We start from the raw sequence: 18,947 nt of genomic DNA on the forward strand, positions 1-18,947 counted from the left end.
GAGTTCCTGCAGGACAGGTTGGATAAGGGTCTCGCCCCCAATACCTTGAAGAGACAGATGGCTGCCTTGGCCTCGGTGATTTTGGTCAAGGGCTCTACTTCTCTGGCCCAACATCCTAGGGTGAAAGCCTTCCTTGGGGGGGGCATGAATCTGAGGCCACCGGTGGTCCACCCCTACCCCACCTGAGATTTGCCTAAGGTCCTGCAGGAACTAACTTCTCCCCCATTTGAATCCTTACGTGAAGTCTGCCTTCACCTTCTCACGTGCAAGGTGTCATTCTTGGTGGCCATTACCTCGGCCAAGCGTGATTTCGGACGGCCTTATCCATCAGGAAGGATCTGTGTGTATTTCATGCAGACAGGGTGGTTCTGCGGTTGGACCCTACCTTCCTCCCCAAGGTGAACTCCTTATTCCACGTTCACAGGAGTTGATTTTGTCTAATTTCTGCCCTGAGCCTACCCATGCACTAGAGAAAAAATGGCATACCTTGGACGTTAGGAGGGCCCTCCGTATTTACATTAAAAGAACTTCTTCTTTTAGAAGGACGGAAGCCTTGTTTGTTTCCTTTCAGCCGTCAACTTTAGGTCGCAGGATGACACCTTCCACAGTAGGTCACTGGCTCAGAGCCTGCATTGCAAGGGCCTATGAGTTACAGAGCCTTCCAGTGCCCAGGAGGATCACAGCGCACTCAACCAGAAGTGCAGCTACCACCGCAGCCTCGGCAACGCAGGCATCGATTCTGGACATTTGTAGAGCTGTGACCTGGTCATCGGTGACCCCATTCATAAGACATTACAAAATTGACTCCTTTGCCTCAGCGGAGGCGTCCTTTGGAAGACGAGTCCTGCAGGGTGTGCATGTAGAGGTGGGGACTTCCGACCAATCCAGCTCCCACCCGTAGGATAGCCATCAGCCAGCTTTGGTATGTCCCATCCTGGATTCTCCCTTTGGCTCAGTGGAGAAGGGGCATTGTCCTACCTGAACGCTTCTTCTCGGGGAGCCGAAGGTAGAGTCCAGTCCCACCCTGTATTCTGTCTGATCGGAATAGGGAGGAAATGTCACTTTTTTTCGCAGTATCAATGAACTATCTGTTTGAAGACAAGGAGCAGCTGAATTCGCTTCAATGTCGTTCAGAACTGGGGACTGTTACCAGGGGGTGTGTCCTCAGTTTTTCAATTCGGTCTGCAGAGCTAGGAGACTAGAGACTACCCATCCTGGATTCTCCCTTCGGCTCCCCGAGAAGAAGCGTTCAGGTAGGACCAATGCCCCTTCACTTTCCCCTCCCTCCCTTTCTTCCTTTCTTCCTTTCTTCCTTTCTTTTCTTTCTGTCCCTTCCTTCCATCCCCCCTCTGTCTATCCTTTATCTTCCTTTCTCCTTTTTCTTTCCCTTTTCTTTCTTTTGTCTCTTCTCTTTCTCTTTCCTTCTCTTTTTCTTTCTCCCTCCCTCCCTCCCTCCCTCCCTCCCTCCATATCCCATTCACTTTCTCCTCCCTCTCCTCTTTCTTCTTCTCTCTCTCTTTCCCTCTCTCTCTGGCTTTCTTGCTGTCCCCTATCCCTTTTCTTCATTTCTCTCCCTTTCTCCCCCTTTCTTTCTTTACTTTATTGTCTTTTCCTTCTCTCTCTCTCTCTTTCCCTCTCTTTGTTTCTGTCCCTTCCTTCCATCCCTTCTCTTTCTTTGTCTATCCCTTTTCTTCCTTTCTCTTCCTTTCTCTCTCCCTTTTCTTTCTTTACTTTCTTATCTGTTCCTTCTCTCTTTCTTCCTTTTCTCTCTCTTTCTCTTTCCCTGTCTATCCCTTCCTTAACCTATCTATTTATTTCCTGCCCAGGCAGGCATGACCTAATCTGTCAAACGCCTGGGCTAATCCTGCATCACCCCGTTTTCCCTTTCAGAGGCCCCAGCCCTTAATCTCCCCGTTTCCTTCCCCCACGACCACCTCTTTCGTCATCCCACGACCCTGACTTTACCTTCCTCTCACGGCTGGCTGCCAGGGAAGGCAAGCCAGGGCTGAGCCATTGTTGTCACTGGGCTCCCCGCCAGCCCACATCACCCTTGTCACAAAAGTCTGCAGCTGCCACATGTTTTTTTCGGTGTGGCTGGAGTGCAGCCGCACTGAAAAAAAGACACAGCAGCTGGATGCTTTTTGCAGTGAAAATTACAGACCTCCAGCTTTGCTTGCTCTGCTTTCCCAACGTGCTGCTGTGGCCGTCAGCAATTGTCACGCATATGCAATAAGGACTGCCTGGGCAGGGAATGGAGGAGTGGGCGGAAAGGAGCAGGGCTAGCCAGTTTTACTGGTTCTCCAAACTACCGGGAATGGTAACAAACCGGTAGAATCCCACCTCTGAATTGCGCCCTACCAGGGGCCCACCTCCAGCACTTCTCTGCCATTCCTCTTGCCTCTTAGCGCCCCCCCAAGATATCCCACCGCCCCCCAAGGGGCGGTACCACCCACTTTGGGAACCACTGCTCTAGACTATAGGTTAGACTGGGAAGCTGAAAAAAATAATGCCCCCCCCTCCCCCCCCAAAAGCAATATTTAATACCAGGTAGACTTTAAATTTTAGAAGTGTTTGCATATGGATCCTGGGATTTTTCATTTAATTAAGCAATTAATTAAATTAATTAATTAAGCAATTAAGATTTAATGGGAAGTGACTTTGAGGAATTGAATTCTTAAACAGCATTTATTTTGAAAAGCTGGAGAAAATTATATGTATTGTACTTAGTGTGTTTGGAGCATTTAAAATATATATTTTTCTTCAAAAGAACACATAAATATCCAATGTTCTTAATTTAAGCAGGCTAATTGACAAGGTAGGAAGAATCCTTCAGATTTTAAGTGCTAGTACCTGTTGACTTTTCAGACTAATGGTATATTTAAAGCCTGCTAATTACTGCAGTAGCAAGAATCCATGAATGGTTTTTTGGAAATTTATGCCATCTAGTAAGCACAAGAGTTACAAATATTTTATATTAAGTGGAAAATGGCCTGTTTTATTATAGGAAAAGAAGTTTTTTTTTTTTTTAAAAAATTGCAATCCATTTTAGAAGTCTATGGAGATTTTCAATCATGTTCCAAAGGTGCTTTTTCAAGAGGCAAATGGACTTCCTGGTTTTTCTTTGAACATATTTTGCTTCTTCTCCAAGAAGCTTCTTCACCTCTTCAGAAACATCTTCAAAAAAAGAAAAAAGAAAGTCCATTTGCCCCTTGAAAAAACACCTTTGGGACAGTCCATTTTAGAACCTAAGACCTTATGAACAAGAGATAAAATGTTCATGGTTTAAAAAAAAGTGAGGAGGTTGAGTGCCCTCTTAAGAAAAAATTATTAACTATTCCATCTATAAGATAGACATATATATTATTATATATATTCTGTATATATTATATACAGAAGTATATATGCAGCTTATCATTTTTAATGTTTTATTCATCTCAGAAGCATCACAGTTAAAATTAAGGCATACTAAGTGGCATAAAATTTAAAATGCAAATTAAAACATGCACAAGTTAAACAGTCATTTTTAATTGTTGTTTTGTGCTAATAGTTAACTTCTATATAAATTTGGTATTTTTGAATTAAGAAAGCAAGATACTTTCACAGACCTATTTTGTATATTGCACAGCACATTACATCAGACAGTTACATTCCATGCCTTGCTGATTTGTGCAAAGCTCTATGGGAGGTCATGCTGAGTTATTATCGGACAATGGACTGGCATGAAAAATATGACCATGGGGAGTCTCCTTCATCTTCTGGTAGGAAATGCCTCTTGCTATTTTCAGTTTCCAAGCATAAAAATTGGAATGGAGCCCATCTGATCTGTTTGAACAACATGGTTAATGTGTGTCCATTGTTTCAGTGGGATGCTGCGTGTCTTAGTTTAAGGAACATGTACCAAATGGTTGTTGTATTTTATATTCAACTCCTTTTGTGATTAATTAACATTTTATTTGGAACATCTAAACATTTCTTACAGCACTTGCTAGAAACCATTAACTTTTATTCAGTCATAGATTTAGGGTCTTAATTATATTTAGCATGCTTGCCTAATGCAAAAAATGCACAACTTGTCGTCCCAGAATCTACTTCTACTCTGAAAGTAATGGGTTCACAAACTCAAAAATGCAATATAAATATTAGGAGCTTCAGATCTACCCTCTGATATAAACTCACTGGAAGGCTTTGAGCCAGTTCATTTTCCCATAGAGCTATTTACTTAAGTCTTTACTTAAGTAGTGAAATTTAAGGAGGAGGTGCTATGTACGTCACACATAAGTTCCTGGAATAGAGGTAAGATTAGCTATATTTAGTTTAACTAATTGTCCTGGTCCCACCAACTCCTTTTTTTACTTCTACCATGCCATTCATAGGCTAAATGTAATCCTTAGCTGGAAAATGTGTTGTATCTCAGGTCTCATATACACTGTAAGGCTGAAATCTAGACTCTAGAACACATTTACTGAGGTTATCTTTGTTGACCATAGTAACGTATTTTATTTCACTTCTACAAGTGAGAGGAGACAAATGATTAAATGACCATTATGCTCTTGTTATGTAGGCTGTGCTGCTTTGCTACAATTTGTCAGTTTGACAGAATCATTGGATTTGGGGGCATCTCTATTACATCCCTTATCAAATTAGATCTGTGTGACTGACTGGTTATTTTTTAAGTGAAGCAGTGAGGCATTGAGCATTCAGTAGCATATTGGAACAGATCTGTAAACTCATTAAAACAGCTTTATTGTTACTTGTAGTTGGACTCCTTATCATCAGGACTCATCACTGCCAGCCAGCAGATTAGTCAAGGACAATGTGAGATGTATTCTAGCTGTATCTATTAATAGATTCTCTGTTCTACATTATAAAATACAAACTTTGTTTATAACGTTTATTTTCTATTTAGAAATGTTGAAGATTCAAAAGAAATAAAATGAATCTACAATGCATGAAATCTTTGCTATTTTGTAAAACTCAATTTTCTCCTCATTACTGGTACCTGAAATTACAGTTAAATTATATTTTAGATGGAAATAACATCCTGGATACCGAGGAAACAAATTTTGACCGCAGCTATGTGAAAAAAAAATTGGAGCATGGGCTTTCACGAATATGGCAGGTTTGTTTGAAATTTGATCCATCAAAATAAGATCAATTTCTGTGCATGATTTTAAATGACATGGTTAAAAAACTGAAAAAGGATTATTGATTTATCTTAACATGATAGATGTTCCCTGGGGAATGAGTATCAGTTGAAAGGCTTTGTTTTCTATGTGTTTATTTTATGCTGTTTTGATCATATTCAAGCCTTTGTATTGAGTGCAAGGTGATTAATCTTGATCTTGTTTTTATACTGAATTCTTTGTGAAGGGTGAGGCCTAGCATCGTCATACTGCAGCAACATTTTTGTCTTATGCATCCAAACTGTACTAAATGTTGTTTTGAAATTGTAATTATTGCAGTGCAGTGGTCCTGAGCTGTGTGCCAGATTCAAGGAAAGTAATGTGAATAACATCACTGAAGACTACATGAGCAATTTTGGATTTTGAATCTTTGATTTTTGCAGTCTTGAAGTTCCCAGATTGAGGCCTTCTTTCTAGATCATGCTGGTGACCCTAGATTTTGTTGGCCATCAAGTTGCTGTGAAAAAAATCGTCGACTTCAATTTTGTAGTCTGATAACAATTGCTAGCAAATTCCAGTTCTTGAAACTTTCATCCTGCCATCAGCAATTTAAAGGACACATCTTCCATTGTTGAAGGGCAGAAACCCATTCCTGTGAAATGCCAACCTTGACAGCAATCTCCCTTCGGTGATTCACTTATTGTCTTTAAGCAATTCATCAACCTTTCTCACATGAAACTAGTTGCTTGTTGTCATAGGTCATCCATCTAATTCTTTATCCTCAAATAGCTCTTCCCAGTTTACCATATTTTCTATTTTTTGATCCAGCAATGCATACTACTTGTGTCAACACAGCTATCACCATGAACGATCATTATCTGGTGGTGAATTCCATTTGGAGGAACCGCTTTGGTAGTGAAAAATATAATCAGTGCATTGCTTAGAGTACACTCATAAGTATTCCCAGAACTCTCATTTCATGAACAATAGCAACACGGTCTTTTCTCATAGCAATTTTCCCCAACTAAAGGGGAAGAGCAGATGCTGAAAAACACAAGATCTACTGCATCTGTCCTATGATGTTTTTATGATTTATAACATTAAAGGCATTTTTTATGGTTAACATCTGGTTTTTTTAATCTCTTCTGTCCTTGTACTAACAGTTGGTTGTAAATATTTATTTAATATCTGCAGAATAGCCCTAAACTGCTGAAATCAAGTTGAATTTCCACAATGTTATTGATTCTACTTTTAAATTAAAAAAAAACTTTATTGCTTGAATTTCTGAATAAAATACAATAGTAATGTGAGGTGTGAACGAGATAAAATTTAATAAATAAAACAAAAAAACCATGTTCTGTCTATATACTTTTGAGATTGCACAGTGATTCCAGGCTAGCTCCATGCTTGATTCCTCCCTGCAAGATTGGGTGCTTCTCAACAAGTAACCAGCAAGGGACAGACAATGAACTATGTTAATATTAATTTTAAATTTAAAACTGACTTTAACTAAACTATCCTGCAAATATGGGGATTTTTGATGAATTTTACTTGAAGGGCAAACAATGATGTCACCCCAAGATTTTCCCTTCTTTATGCTTTGTGATTGCTTAATTATAAATAGTTAATACAGTAAATTATTGTTTCTCTAGTATTCTAGCCTTTTTGTTTTTATATAGGATGTCCAATTGAAAGTGAAGACCTATTTGCTGGGCACCGATATGTCTAATTTCAAATATGATGACTTTATATTTGTACTGGATATTATCAGCAGGTAATTTGGATAGCATCTTTTTAAAGGAAATGTTATTACAACAATTATGCAGAATAGATTGATAAGGTTATGTATATAATACTGTATTGGAGATAAAATTACTGTTCATTACTTGGCACATTTGGTTCTAAATAGGAAATAGATGAATTTCCTCCACATTGTTGGTCTGCTACAAACCTTTAGCCTGCAAAGAAGAGCAATTGACTCATATAAATGTGATATGCTGCCTTAGGTAATGTTCCGATATTTTCATGCTATAAAAATGTGCAAAAGAAAATGAGACCAAAACACATTTTATAAATTATAAACAAAAAAATTATAAAGTCTAAGTGTAGTGAATAGGAACTAGCCTCCGTTTCCACTTGCTCCATAGGAAAGTTTGTACATCCACTGTAGGTCTGCAAGATTTTCTTTTGGATCTCTTATGTGGAAGACGCACACAGGCATAGATGATTCTGCTAGTAATTTGGATTCAAAAGATATAAAGCTTTATATACTATAATGAATTGCTTGGGAAACAACTGGTGATAGGTTCACCTGTTTTCACTTTTAAGTGATGATATCTCCCAGAAACACAATTTACTACCTCTGCAGCCAATTAGTTCAATTCAATTAGTTACAATTTTTGTACTGCAGTAATCAAGCATTGAAACTATCAGCAACTATGTCATTATTGCCCACTATTGATGTAATGTATGAATGATCCAAAAAGATCATTGTGAGTCCAGATATTCTGATTTTCAGGTTTTATAAATGAGGTTCTTACAAATTTTATTCAAGTCAGAACCAGGTTCTCACTAAATTAAGTTTTATCTATGCTGCTGTTGTAGGCAAGTTAATATTGCAACATTTTGCAGTATCCCTTTAATTAGAGGCCTTCTGGGAAAGCTATTTCAAAACTTTAAAGAGATTGTTCTAGATCTGCAGAGATTAGAGACCCATAAAAGATAAGAGTTTAAAAAAATCATATTTACAATTACATGGTGTAGTGTTTCATTGGGATATTATTTGTCCTAGGCTGGTGCAGGTTGGAGAAGAATTTTGTGGCAGCAAGTCAGAAGTGTTGCAAGATTCCATTAGAAAACAAAGTGTTAATTATTTCAAGAATTATCATAGGTAAGTTTTACAATTTTCAGCTGTGGAAATTTAATAATATAGTGGAAACAAATTACAAAGCACACGCTCATGCATCCCACATTATGTGGTGTCCATATAATAAGAAAAAGCAAAGTGAAAGCTTCATATAAAATATGTAAATTAACATAAAATTTTCTCTAAAAAGGAAGTCATTTTTTCCATAATGAAGAGATATGAGAACTGATGTCTATTAATATACGTTCTTTATTTGTCTAGATCAGTATTGCCAAATCTAGTTAGTAGTAACTCTCAGGAATTCTTGCCAAGCTTTTTTCCCATCATTATAAATGGCAGAAACTAAATCATAGACTTTGAGTAACAACCTTTGATTATCTAGCTGCTAATTTAAGAATGTATTCCTACATAATTTCAATAATGTATAGAACATAGTCTAATCCCTAATTCCATTTGTACATTAGACTAAGTCAAAAATAAAATAACTACAATATAGACTGTTCTTGCTATCAAAACAAGTTTCTTTTTCTAGCAACGAAGAGTTTTAAACTACTGGATCATTTTACTCTAAACTTTGTGCACGGACCTTTAGGTCAACCTTAATAATGACTGTTGGACAAATCCCTGCAGTTTTCTTTGCAAGATTTTTGGAAGTGGTTTGTCATGGGGAGACAGTGACTGATCCAACGTTACACAGTTGGCTTTGTGCCTAGGACAGCTAAAATTCATGATTTTTTTTGTTTCTAATCTGGCACTTTTAACCAGAACACCAAACTGGCTCTCACTTTTAAGCTTAAAAATTCATTTACATTACTGTTTCTGGTTATTAGGTTATTGGTTGATCTGAGTCTTTTACAGATAATTGTTGTTCAGTTTTTGTTCGGCAAACTATTCAGTTTTTATAGTTTCTGAAGGGAAATTTTAAAAAAATACATTATTTGCTGGATATTTTGAAAAGTGTTTCAACTGTATGTTTTATCTTGGTGAGCAATCTCAAGAAGAAATAACTCAGTAAATGTTTTTGTAAGCCACCTGGAGTCACTGAGAGTCACTTGGGTCACTGTATAAATTTTCATAAAGAAATAAAATGCCATCTTATTTAATAAACAATAATATAATTATTCATTATAGAGTTTTTCCAATATCTTTTTACCGTTGCTAATTGTTTTTATGCTAAGAGTGATACATACATTAAATATATTTCTATAATTGTGCTTCTGCTATCTTCTAGCTAGAAGAAAATTGTTGCATTTCTTTTTGGGAGTAAAGATTGTAGTTTTTAGAAAATCTTACATATACTTGTTGGGAAAATTCTATAAGAAAAGCTAACTAGGAGAGATGATAAGGCTAATCAAATGTTACTCCCATTTCGTTTCCTGGTGACTGTTATTCAAATATTTGGTGCTTCTAATTGGGAAGTTAGAATGCATGCATGGTGTGATGCCTGTTTTAGAAATTATATAATAATGTTATGTGCATTATGAAGCAATATTTCTTTATCTAAATTACATAGCTTAGTTTCATTGAATGATCCTAGTGAAAACAGAAACCAACCTCCATCCATCTTTCCCATGTTATGTATAATAACCATATGGCCCTGGGGAAAACCTTGCTTCATCTTTGCTATTTTTTAAAATAAAAAGCTACACTGTGTACATTTGCTGATACTAATTATTCATTTCAGAACTCGTCTTGAAGAACTGCGAATGTTCTTAGAGAATGAGACTTGGGAACTTTGTCCTGTTAAATCAAGTTTCAGCATATTGCAGCTTCATGTAAGTCTAGACCATTTCAAACACAGGAAGGATGATGGCTGCTTTGATCAAATTTGCTAAATAGTATTACTGAAATCTTGTATCATGTACATCAAGGGTCTTCAAGCTTGGCAAGTTTAAGAGTTGTGGACTTCAATACCCAGAATTCCTGAGCTAACATGACTGGAGGAGGAATTCTGGGAGTTGAAGTCCACAAGTCTTAAAGCTGTCAAGTTTGAAGACCCCTTGATGTACATCTTCACTCATTAGCTCTTCAGCCATCACTATATTGGTTTCCATGGATCTCTAAATTCTCACCAAAATAGCTAAGAGAAAGTTTGTGGAACTAACCAAGCCCAAACCATGTTCAGCATTAACAAACTGGTTGTATCTTCTGCTGAAGGGAACTATGGAGGTGCCCGCTCTTCCTAGCTGGTGATGGCTCTAACTTTCAAGAACTCTGAAAAAAGGAGGAAATATACTGTCGGACTTCCATGAGTGAAGGAGAACCCATGAGGCATTTCTTCTGGGAAAAAGAGCTATAGACCTTCTCCATTATCAGCTTAGTGTTACAGGCTGCATTTGAATTCTCATAGTTGTACACATGTTAAGTCTCTCTTTTCATAATTCATTGCAATGCATTAATTAAACTAAAAAGTTTTTCAGTTGTAAGATGTATTATATATCCTGTGAAGGAATTTGACAAATCTGTTAAAATTACACAGGCATTCGAATAACCATTAATTATGTAGTTTTTAAAAATGCAGGAATGGAAGCATTCCTGGCTAAAAAGTTAATATTGCAGGATTTGTCCAGAAAGTGTTGTATCAACATGTAATAATGTTCATAAATATTTAGACTTCATAATCAGTGTATAAATAATTTTCTTTTGGTAATAGGAATTTAAGTTCATAGCACAATCACGTTCCCCTACTGTGTCACCAAGCAAGCAGCCTGCATTAGAAACAGAAGATCTAACTCTTTTTGAGCAATATCGTAATGGAGGAAATCCCTTTGAAATCCAAGCCAACAACAAGGATGATGAGACAGAAGATGTATTGGCTTCTAATGGGGTAAGTTTAAAAAAATCCTATAACTTGTAGTGCATAGATATTCAAAAGAAATATGGCAAAATAATTAGGAGTCAAAGGGTGATATGAAGCTTGTTTGGACATTCATGTTACATTTTATAGCTTATATGTTATATTAAAAACGCAAAAAAATATGATGTATTTTATCTTGATCTGATTTTTTTACATCTCAAAACTTGACTTTTTAACAAGGGTGTAATTGGTCATGCATATTGGCAACTGATGCTCTTATAAGGCCAGATGACAATATTATCCTTACCAGCAAGAATTGAATTCATTTGCCAGACAGAATGTTAAATTGTGTTTAGACATCTGCTGACAAACTCTTCTCCCATATATATTGTCCAAAGAGATGACTAACTTTGTACAGAACAAAAGGGAAATAACTGGACTTTTATAATTGGTAACAATAATGGGAGACCATTTACCATTTCTTTAGATTTTGAAAGTTATATTATAATTAAAAAAATGCTAAAAGAAGACTCAAAGCTGCCCACTTGGAATTAGTGAGCAACATTTTTAACTTGGGTATAACAAATTGAAAGAATCCATACTTTCCTCTGAGAAGTAAATTACTCTTGTTTTAGGAATATTTTAATACTTTTTATTTTATGTTACCTGTCCATCTAATGATTGCTGATTTGGAGTGGGCTGTAGCTTCAGTGAATAGCACTATTTATATAAATAAAGTTTTAAACTACTGCCTCACTTGATGCAATTCTTTCATTGCTAGATCTGAATTTGCCTTTTTTTGCTTTATGTGCATGAGTGCACATATGAATGCACACATACATTATATCACATAAGTATATGCACTCATTATAACAGTTGACTTTTAGTTAGCTTATGCCAGTCTTCTCTATATGCTCCAGATGTCAGGATTCCAGCAGTTACTCCAATTAATTAATTATCAACTCATAAAACATTTTGTATACACGTTTTTGGACTATAAGTTCCAAAATTTCCAGCCATCCTAGTTAAGGAAAATTATAATCCTAACTCTTGAAGTTTGAAGCTAGTTTATGTCATAGCAAATTGTTCACTTTTAATATGGTAAAAAAACAAAACCTAAATTTGTTGAAGTCACATCACACTCGTGTCAGAAGCACCAAGGCTCTTAGGAGTTGAAAGAATTAGCTAGTGACATCACTGTTGCCCGGGGACACTCAGTAGAGGGCTCCTTTCATGCACCAGCAAGCATTGATGAATAGGAGTTCATCCCTTCTCAGCAGCATTTGGGTCTCGAACGCTGCTTGCTAACCTCCATCCCAGCATCCTAACCATTTGAGCCATTATGCTTCCTATTTGTTTATTGAAGTAAAACAGTAGAAATACCCAGAGGGGTATCATGCCTGCTTTATATATGATGCTTCCAAAACTGTTGAGAACTTAAACAAATTAATCATGATATAAGCCTGGTTTTTTGCTCCTACAATTTTTGGATAATAAAATTCATATTTGTAGTTAATCTTTCTTTTGTTTAAATATGAGATCAGAACAACCAATTACTAGGAGGTACATTAATTACATATATTTCATACAGTAATGTGTTTTTCTTTAACCAGATTTTGGATTGCTTATAGTTGAATGGAAATGTGTGCTATTTTACATACATTTTTCATTTATTATAGCTTGCAGGGCTGCTTCCCAATTTAAAATAATTAGAATGAGTTAATCCTCAGAGTGATACTAGAAGGAGTCTGCAATGGACAATCTTTTGACTTCCTTTAACTTTTGCAATAAACAATGTTATGCAAAGAATTATAAAAATGGAAAAATGAGTGTGCATATTTTTCTTAAACTTGATTGGATGTTTATTAATTTATAATATAAATAAGTTTTATCGATCTTACATTTGGAATTCATTTATTTGGAAATGTACTTATTATTTTAAATCATAATTTTTGACAACTTGTTACCTCATCTTATTTAGATCTCAAGTTTCAAATGCAATGAGCCACATCCCATATTGGGTATGAGAACTTCTCTTGGCTCTTTTTCCATTTTGATTATCGTTCATTGTTTCTCTCACTTTCCTAAAAGCTCACATTCAGCATTCAAAAGATGAGGTAACAAATTACGATTTAAAATAATAAGTACGATTCCAAATGTAAGATCGATGAAACTTATTTAAAAAAAACTCTCAGTATAATGTTTGCAATTCTGTTCTCTCTTGCAATTTGGATGGCAATAGAAAGTTTCTCCTAAGGTAATATTTAATGCTAATTAAAAGAAGTTGTGGAAGCCAGATTTGTGGGAGTTAAAATAAGAAAATGATTTTTAATCAACCCTTATTTCTTTCTGAAATTTCTAAATTGTTTTGACAGGATATTCCGGCTGAATTACAATACATTTTCTAAAAAGAATGAAAGTAAATACAATGCTGTGAAATAGTAGAAAACCGTAAAATAAGTTGCCATAATATATATTACTTGAGGCAATATTGCCCTGTGTATACATTTATATTCTAAGGGCCACTGAAAGATTAATGTGCATTCTGGATTGTCACAAAGAACCTCTTCCAATCTGTCATTGATAGTATGAATCGGATGAACAAGAGAAGAGCGCCTATCAAGAGTATGACAGTGATAGTGATGTTCCTGAAGAACTGAAAAGGGACTATGTTGATGAACAGACTGGAGATGCCCCAGTAAAAAGGTAATTTGAGCATACAGATAAAACAGATAATACAGATAATCAGAGTTGGAAGGGACCTTGTAGGTCATCTAGTCCACCCCGCCGCTCAAGCGGGAGACCCTACACCATTTCTGACAAATGGCAGTCCAATCTCTTCTTGAAAGTCTCAACTGATGGCACTCTCACAACTTCCGAGGGCAAGCTGTTCCATTGGTTGATTGTTCTCACTATCAGAAAGTGTCTCCTTGTTTCCAGGTTAAATCTCTCCTTGTTCAGTTTCCATCCATTATTCCTTGTCTGGCCTACAGGAGCTTTAGAAAATAGCTTGACCCCTTCCTCCCTGTGGCAGCCCCTCAAATATTGGAAGACCGCTATCATGTCTCCCCTGGTCCTTCTCTTTACTAGACTAGCCAAGCCCAGTTCCTGCAATTACAATTTGTTTTATTCTTGACAATTTGTTAATCACTTCAACATTGCTAAAATTCTAAAAGGAAGAACAACTTTTTTCCCTGTTGCATGATGCTCGGGTTTCAAACCTGGGCTGTTGCCTTTCCAGCTGACAAGCCCAGCTGGAGCCAGCATGAAAGAGCAGGAGCCTATTTAAGATATTTCGTTCATTTGCCAGAGTAACTGAAGATCCCTGCTAAATGGTCAAAAGATTTCACTTGCCTAGAATTTTATGGCATTGTAGTGGTCTGGTAAGTATTTCCTATAGTTCATAAACATGGACAGGAGTATGATACCCCTATATCATGAGTATCAAACTCGATTGCATCATGTAACATATCGTTATGTTTTTTGCCTTTCCGGAGACAGGGTGGGTGTGGCCTGCGCGTGACAATTCCAGACCGCGGGCCGCCAGTTTGACACCCATGCCTTACACCATTGTTCTTCAAATAGTATTTCAGGTAGCCCTTGCTTCTGCTGTGTTTAGGGACAGTTCTAAATTACAGAGTGTTTTTAAAAAGCTATGCAACCAAACCCCATATTTCTAACAGTTTCAGGGTCCTTCGATCACATGATCACCATTTTTTGAGCTTCTTAACTGGCTTATGATAAGCAGTTAATAGAGAAGGCAGAAGGAAACTTTTAAGGTGTGGTCATGTGATGTTATTCTTAACTATTGCAGTGCTTTGCTTAACAATCAGAAGAGAAGTGAAGTTATAAACTCATTGAGCTGACATAATTTTTCACTTAGTGACCATAGTGCTTAGTTGTTGGTTTCAGTTGTTATCACCAAATGAATGACTATTCTATTTAAGAAATGCTGTCTTTGATTCAGGAGATAATATAACAAAGTTATTAATTATGATCATTTATTTTCCATGACCTGCTTAAATTAAAGTCTCTTTTTGAATTGTGCTGAGTTCCCCTGCTGAGATTATGGACACATCTATAATTATGGACACATCCATGTAGTTTTCTTGGCAACAACAATCTTTTGCCATTTCCTGGGATATGTTTTGAGTTGTAAGCATGTGATTTTCTGTGATCTCCCAAATCAAATCCAAGCCAGTCTGATTAACTATTTGAAATCAGTCGGTCCTGGTTAGGTAGAGCAGTAGACTTCTGTTTTAGGATTGTTAAAACTAATGGCCGTCACCATATTATTGCAAGTTGCCTTGGGTCCTTAGGTACTTGAGTTCTAATGAGGAAAAGCATATGTTGTGTAGTCTTAGGCAGCCAAAATATCTTGACTTTAGCATTAGGTAGTATAATTGGAAAGAAGCTACATAACTATTTAGGCATCTGTAACACTCAATCCCCCTGTATAAATATTTATTTTTCTTGTTTCTCATTGCTTTCAAACTTAGTCATACTTTAATTCGAAGGCATTATTGATTTGTACGCAAGGTCAACACACAACCTTTATTGTGAAAACCAATAAGTCTGTTCTTTCTAGCCCTAATAATATTTACATAGAATAATAAAACACTATAAATTGCCTATAAAATTAAATTGTTATCAGATAACAATTGGATTTTCTAATCCAAAGAGTAAAGTGAGAGAGGATGACATTGAAAAGATTCTAAAAGCAGTTTTAAGGAACTGCTGTTACCCAGCTATTGTTTTCATTTGAATGTGATAATAAAATGGGGAACGTTTTACAATTTTCTCATGTTTGATAAAATTAAGTGACTGAAATTAAATTTCCAAGATGTCAGAACAAAACCAATTAAAATATATTAAAATATGAACATAACATCTTCAACTTCATTTTATATTGTAAAGACTATTAAATTTTTAACCCAGTAAAATTAATCATATAAGTAGTTAAGTAATAATATAAATGATAATATTCAAAGAACAACACATTACATTTCATTTAACTACTGTTAAGAAAATTACATACCTAAAATAATAAAAACTAAATTAAAACTAATAACGAAAACTTTAAACTTGAATAAACTTGAATATCTACTGTTTATTAAACTGCAATAGAAACAGATTAAAAAAGGAAAGGAGAAAGAAACAAACAACCCAAAAAGGAAGAAAAAATAAATGAATTGCTGAAATGTGTGAGAAAAAAGAAAAATATTTTGGGAGTTTTTCCTTTTCACACACATGTAATTTTTTTTTTCCAACACAATATTTATTAGGTATCTCTGTTTTTAATACGCAAGTTGCATCATGACACTGATTGGAGATAATGAGAGTTGTTCCCAATATAGTCACAGGTTGCTAGTTTGATATAGAATATACATACACACACATATATAATACTGTTTGCTGACATAAAATGAAAGAATATTTGTTTTTCTGACACTTCTGAGCATTTTTCTGGATATTTGTGTACTTAATTAATATCTTTAACCTAGTGTTTCTCGAGAAACTCTGAGGAGCAGGAAGAGATCAGATTATTGCCTCAACAAGGTGAATGCTCCAATTTTAACCAATACTACGCTTAATGTAATTAGACTTGTTGGTAAGTGGATTTTTGAGATTTTTATTTTCAAATGTTCACTGTGTGATTAATCTTATATATTTCTATAAGACTGGAACTTAAGCCTTATTATAAAACAGGTTTTATCAGAGGTCTCCATACTCTCATGAAAATATATCAAGTATTTCTTGGGCAACAGAACACACACTGCAAAAATACAAGGATGGTTCATTTCAATTGTATAATAAAATCACAAAAGATATGTATGCACATGTAACGTTTCTGTGTGTGTGTATGTGTGTGTGTGTGTGTTGTATTTTCTTAATCTTCATTATCGCATTATAGCCTGAAAACATACCAGATATATATGGAATACTAGATATATAGAAAAACACATGCATCTAAAATCTATAAATATAAATAAAAAGTTAGCATATAATAGCAATAGCTTTTAGACTTATCTACCACTTTACAGTGCTTTATACAGCCCTCTGTAAGCGGTTTACAGAGTCCAACAATACAATGCAATAGATGCACAGAATCAAGCAACCTGGGATGATCCATCCACAATCTTATGGTAGCATTATAAAAATATCTATCAGTATATGTGGGGATGCTCTGTGGAGTCTTCCATCTGCGAAATTTTGCGAGCGGAAGTCCACATATCTTGAAATTGCTAAGGTTGAAAGATAGTGATCTATCCCATTCTCAGGAAATTGCTTGGCAGCAGTTCCAAGCTTATTTGTTGCTTCTTCCATGCGATCAGGACACCAATGTATCATTCCAGTCTGCTTGAGTCTGCCTCTGTTTTTTCTATTGTCTCATTTATGACTGATTAATCTTAGTAATTGGTATTGTTGTTCTGGGGTTTTTTTGCTTATTTTTATTGATAGGTTTTAGGTGTATATGTTTATATCTGGCATACATAACAAAGATTATGTTTGTGTGTTTGTTTAAAAAAATCATGGTTCTTCAAGCTCAGGTTTGAAGTACTCCCAATTTTTATTGTTTTAGAGCCACAGTGTGGCCAGCCACTTGGTGGTTGTTGACTCCTATGGGTCTCTGAAGCTTTGAGCTGGGAATTAGGAAACAGAAAAATCACTGTCTTCTGACATTCACCCTCAACCCAGGCTAGTAAAGGGAAGTGCTGACTGGCGAGAAAAAATTACCTGCTTTTCCTGGGCATTGAATCTTGCCTCCGTCTCACCTTCCAGCTGATGGCACTATTGCTTTGGAAGAACAGGCATATTTCTAAATCAAGTCTCCTTGTAGCCACTCACAAATTCTAAGAGCAGTGATAATATATTATCAAGTCAGGTGTCTGTTGCAGCAGTCCTGCTTCTGCTGTCGTTTTTTTGCTTTTTATATACCTGGCTGAGTTTGTGGTGTTGCAGTCGGTACTCCCCTCTCTCCTCCCCTCCATCGCAGTACTATGCAGCTTATGCCCAGGGCAGAGGGAACATAATATTGAATGCAAAGGCAAATGTTATTTTCACCTTTATTTGACCTTGTGTGAATTTTGAGTGTCTGTTTTTGAGAATGTATGGATTCTTTTGAATGAACACATATAATACACATTTGCTGGGTAAATGGTCAAAATAGCTCCCCCCGCCCATCACTATGGTTAACTTGTATGTTATGTTTTGGACTAAAGAAAAAAGAGAAATAAAGGCTCTTATTTCTATATACATGTATAGTAAACGTACTTTATCTTCCGCAGCTATCAATAAAAGGTTAAGGAGCCATAATTTTCTTTTCCGTTCTTTTTGTTTTACAAACAAATACTTATTTGTATCAGAGCTGAATTGGAAGTAAGCTCACAACAGATAGTTTCTGTCTGCAAGGAATATTCTTACGTGTAGGGAAATATCTATAAAATTTTTAGAACTGCATTTTATGCTACATGGAGTTCCAGTCAGGGGAGGTTAATATGGCAATATCTTATTGCAATATTTTAACAGAATCAGTGAGCTGTTAAACAGGTATGTGTTGCAAGGAAGCTTTAAATAGTTCGGTTTCTCTGCTTGCTACTTAATCTTTGTTAAGATGTAAGAGGTGGCCCTTGGAGAATTTGCTACTTCTGGATGTGCGTCAATATATGTGTTTTTATAATCCCTAATGTAATAAAATTTGCTTCAGTATTTAGGGAGGTTTTTCATAACAATTCCCAATCAAATGATCCTACTGACTAATTAGTTTATAATTTAAATGATTTTTTATCATATGGACATAAGGGAATGTAATTAAATTGTTTTCCACAGAACCTTATTTTTATGCATTTTTTGCCTCTAGTGCTGTTTTCCCTGAGCTCTATTTTGATATTTCATTATGCTTGGAGAAAATCTACATTGGTTAGCTTCATCTAAAAGCATGAGTGTAATTCTTCAGAATCTTCTGGGATCCTGCCATAATAGGTTAATAAATTTTGCTAATACGCATGGCCAAACTCATAGTATTTATCTTTGGACTAATAAGCTGTTGTTATATTTGCTTGTTTAAACACTCCACTTTAGTGGATCTTATATATAAAATAATTCAGGAGTTTGAAATCAGAAAAATAAGAAAAAAATCTTAAATCCAGCCCACAAATAA

At 35.8% G+C, this 18,947-nt stretch overlaps 1 protein-coding gene across 2 annotated transcripts in view; it reads left to right on the top strand.

The window, feature by feature from the left end:
- Nucleotides 1-18,947, top strand: part of VPS50 (VPS50 subunit of EARP/GARPII complex) — an 83,620-nt gene that overhangs the window by 31,364 nt on the left and 33,309 nt on the right. For both annotated transcript variants that reach the window (XM_026706279.2, XM_087916797.1), the window contains exons 13-20: nt 3,626-3,758; nt 5,028-5,119; nt 6,803-6,897; nt 7,915-8,013; nt 9,674-9,764; nt 10,643-10,816; nt 13,374-13,492; nt 16,291-16,397. In XM_026706279.2, coding sequence (XP_026562064.1) covers nt 3,626-3,758; nt 5,028-5,119; nt 6,803-6,897; nt 7,915-8,013; nt 9,674-9,764; nt 10,643-10,816; nt 13,374-13,492; nt 16,291-16,397 — 910 coding nt within the window. The remainder of the gene's footprint in view (nt 1-3,625; nt 3,759-5,027; nt 5,120-6,802; nt 6,898-7,914; nt 8,014-9,673; nt 9,765-10,642; nt 10,817-13,373; nt 13,493-16,290; nt 16,398-18,947) is intronic.

This window comes from Pseudonaja textilis, chromosome Z (assembly GCF_049901715.1).
Source record: "Pseudonaja textilis isolate UNSWEBS1 chromosome Z, rPseTex1.2, whole genome shotgun sequence".
NCBI classification, from domain to species: domain Eukaryota; kingdom Metazoa; phylum Chordata; class Lepidosauria; order Squamata; family Elapidae; genus Pseudonaja; species Pseudonaja textilis.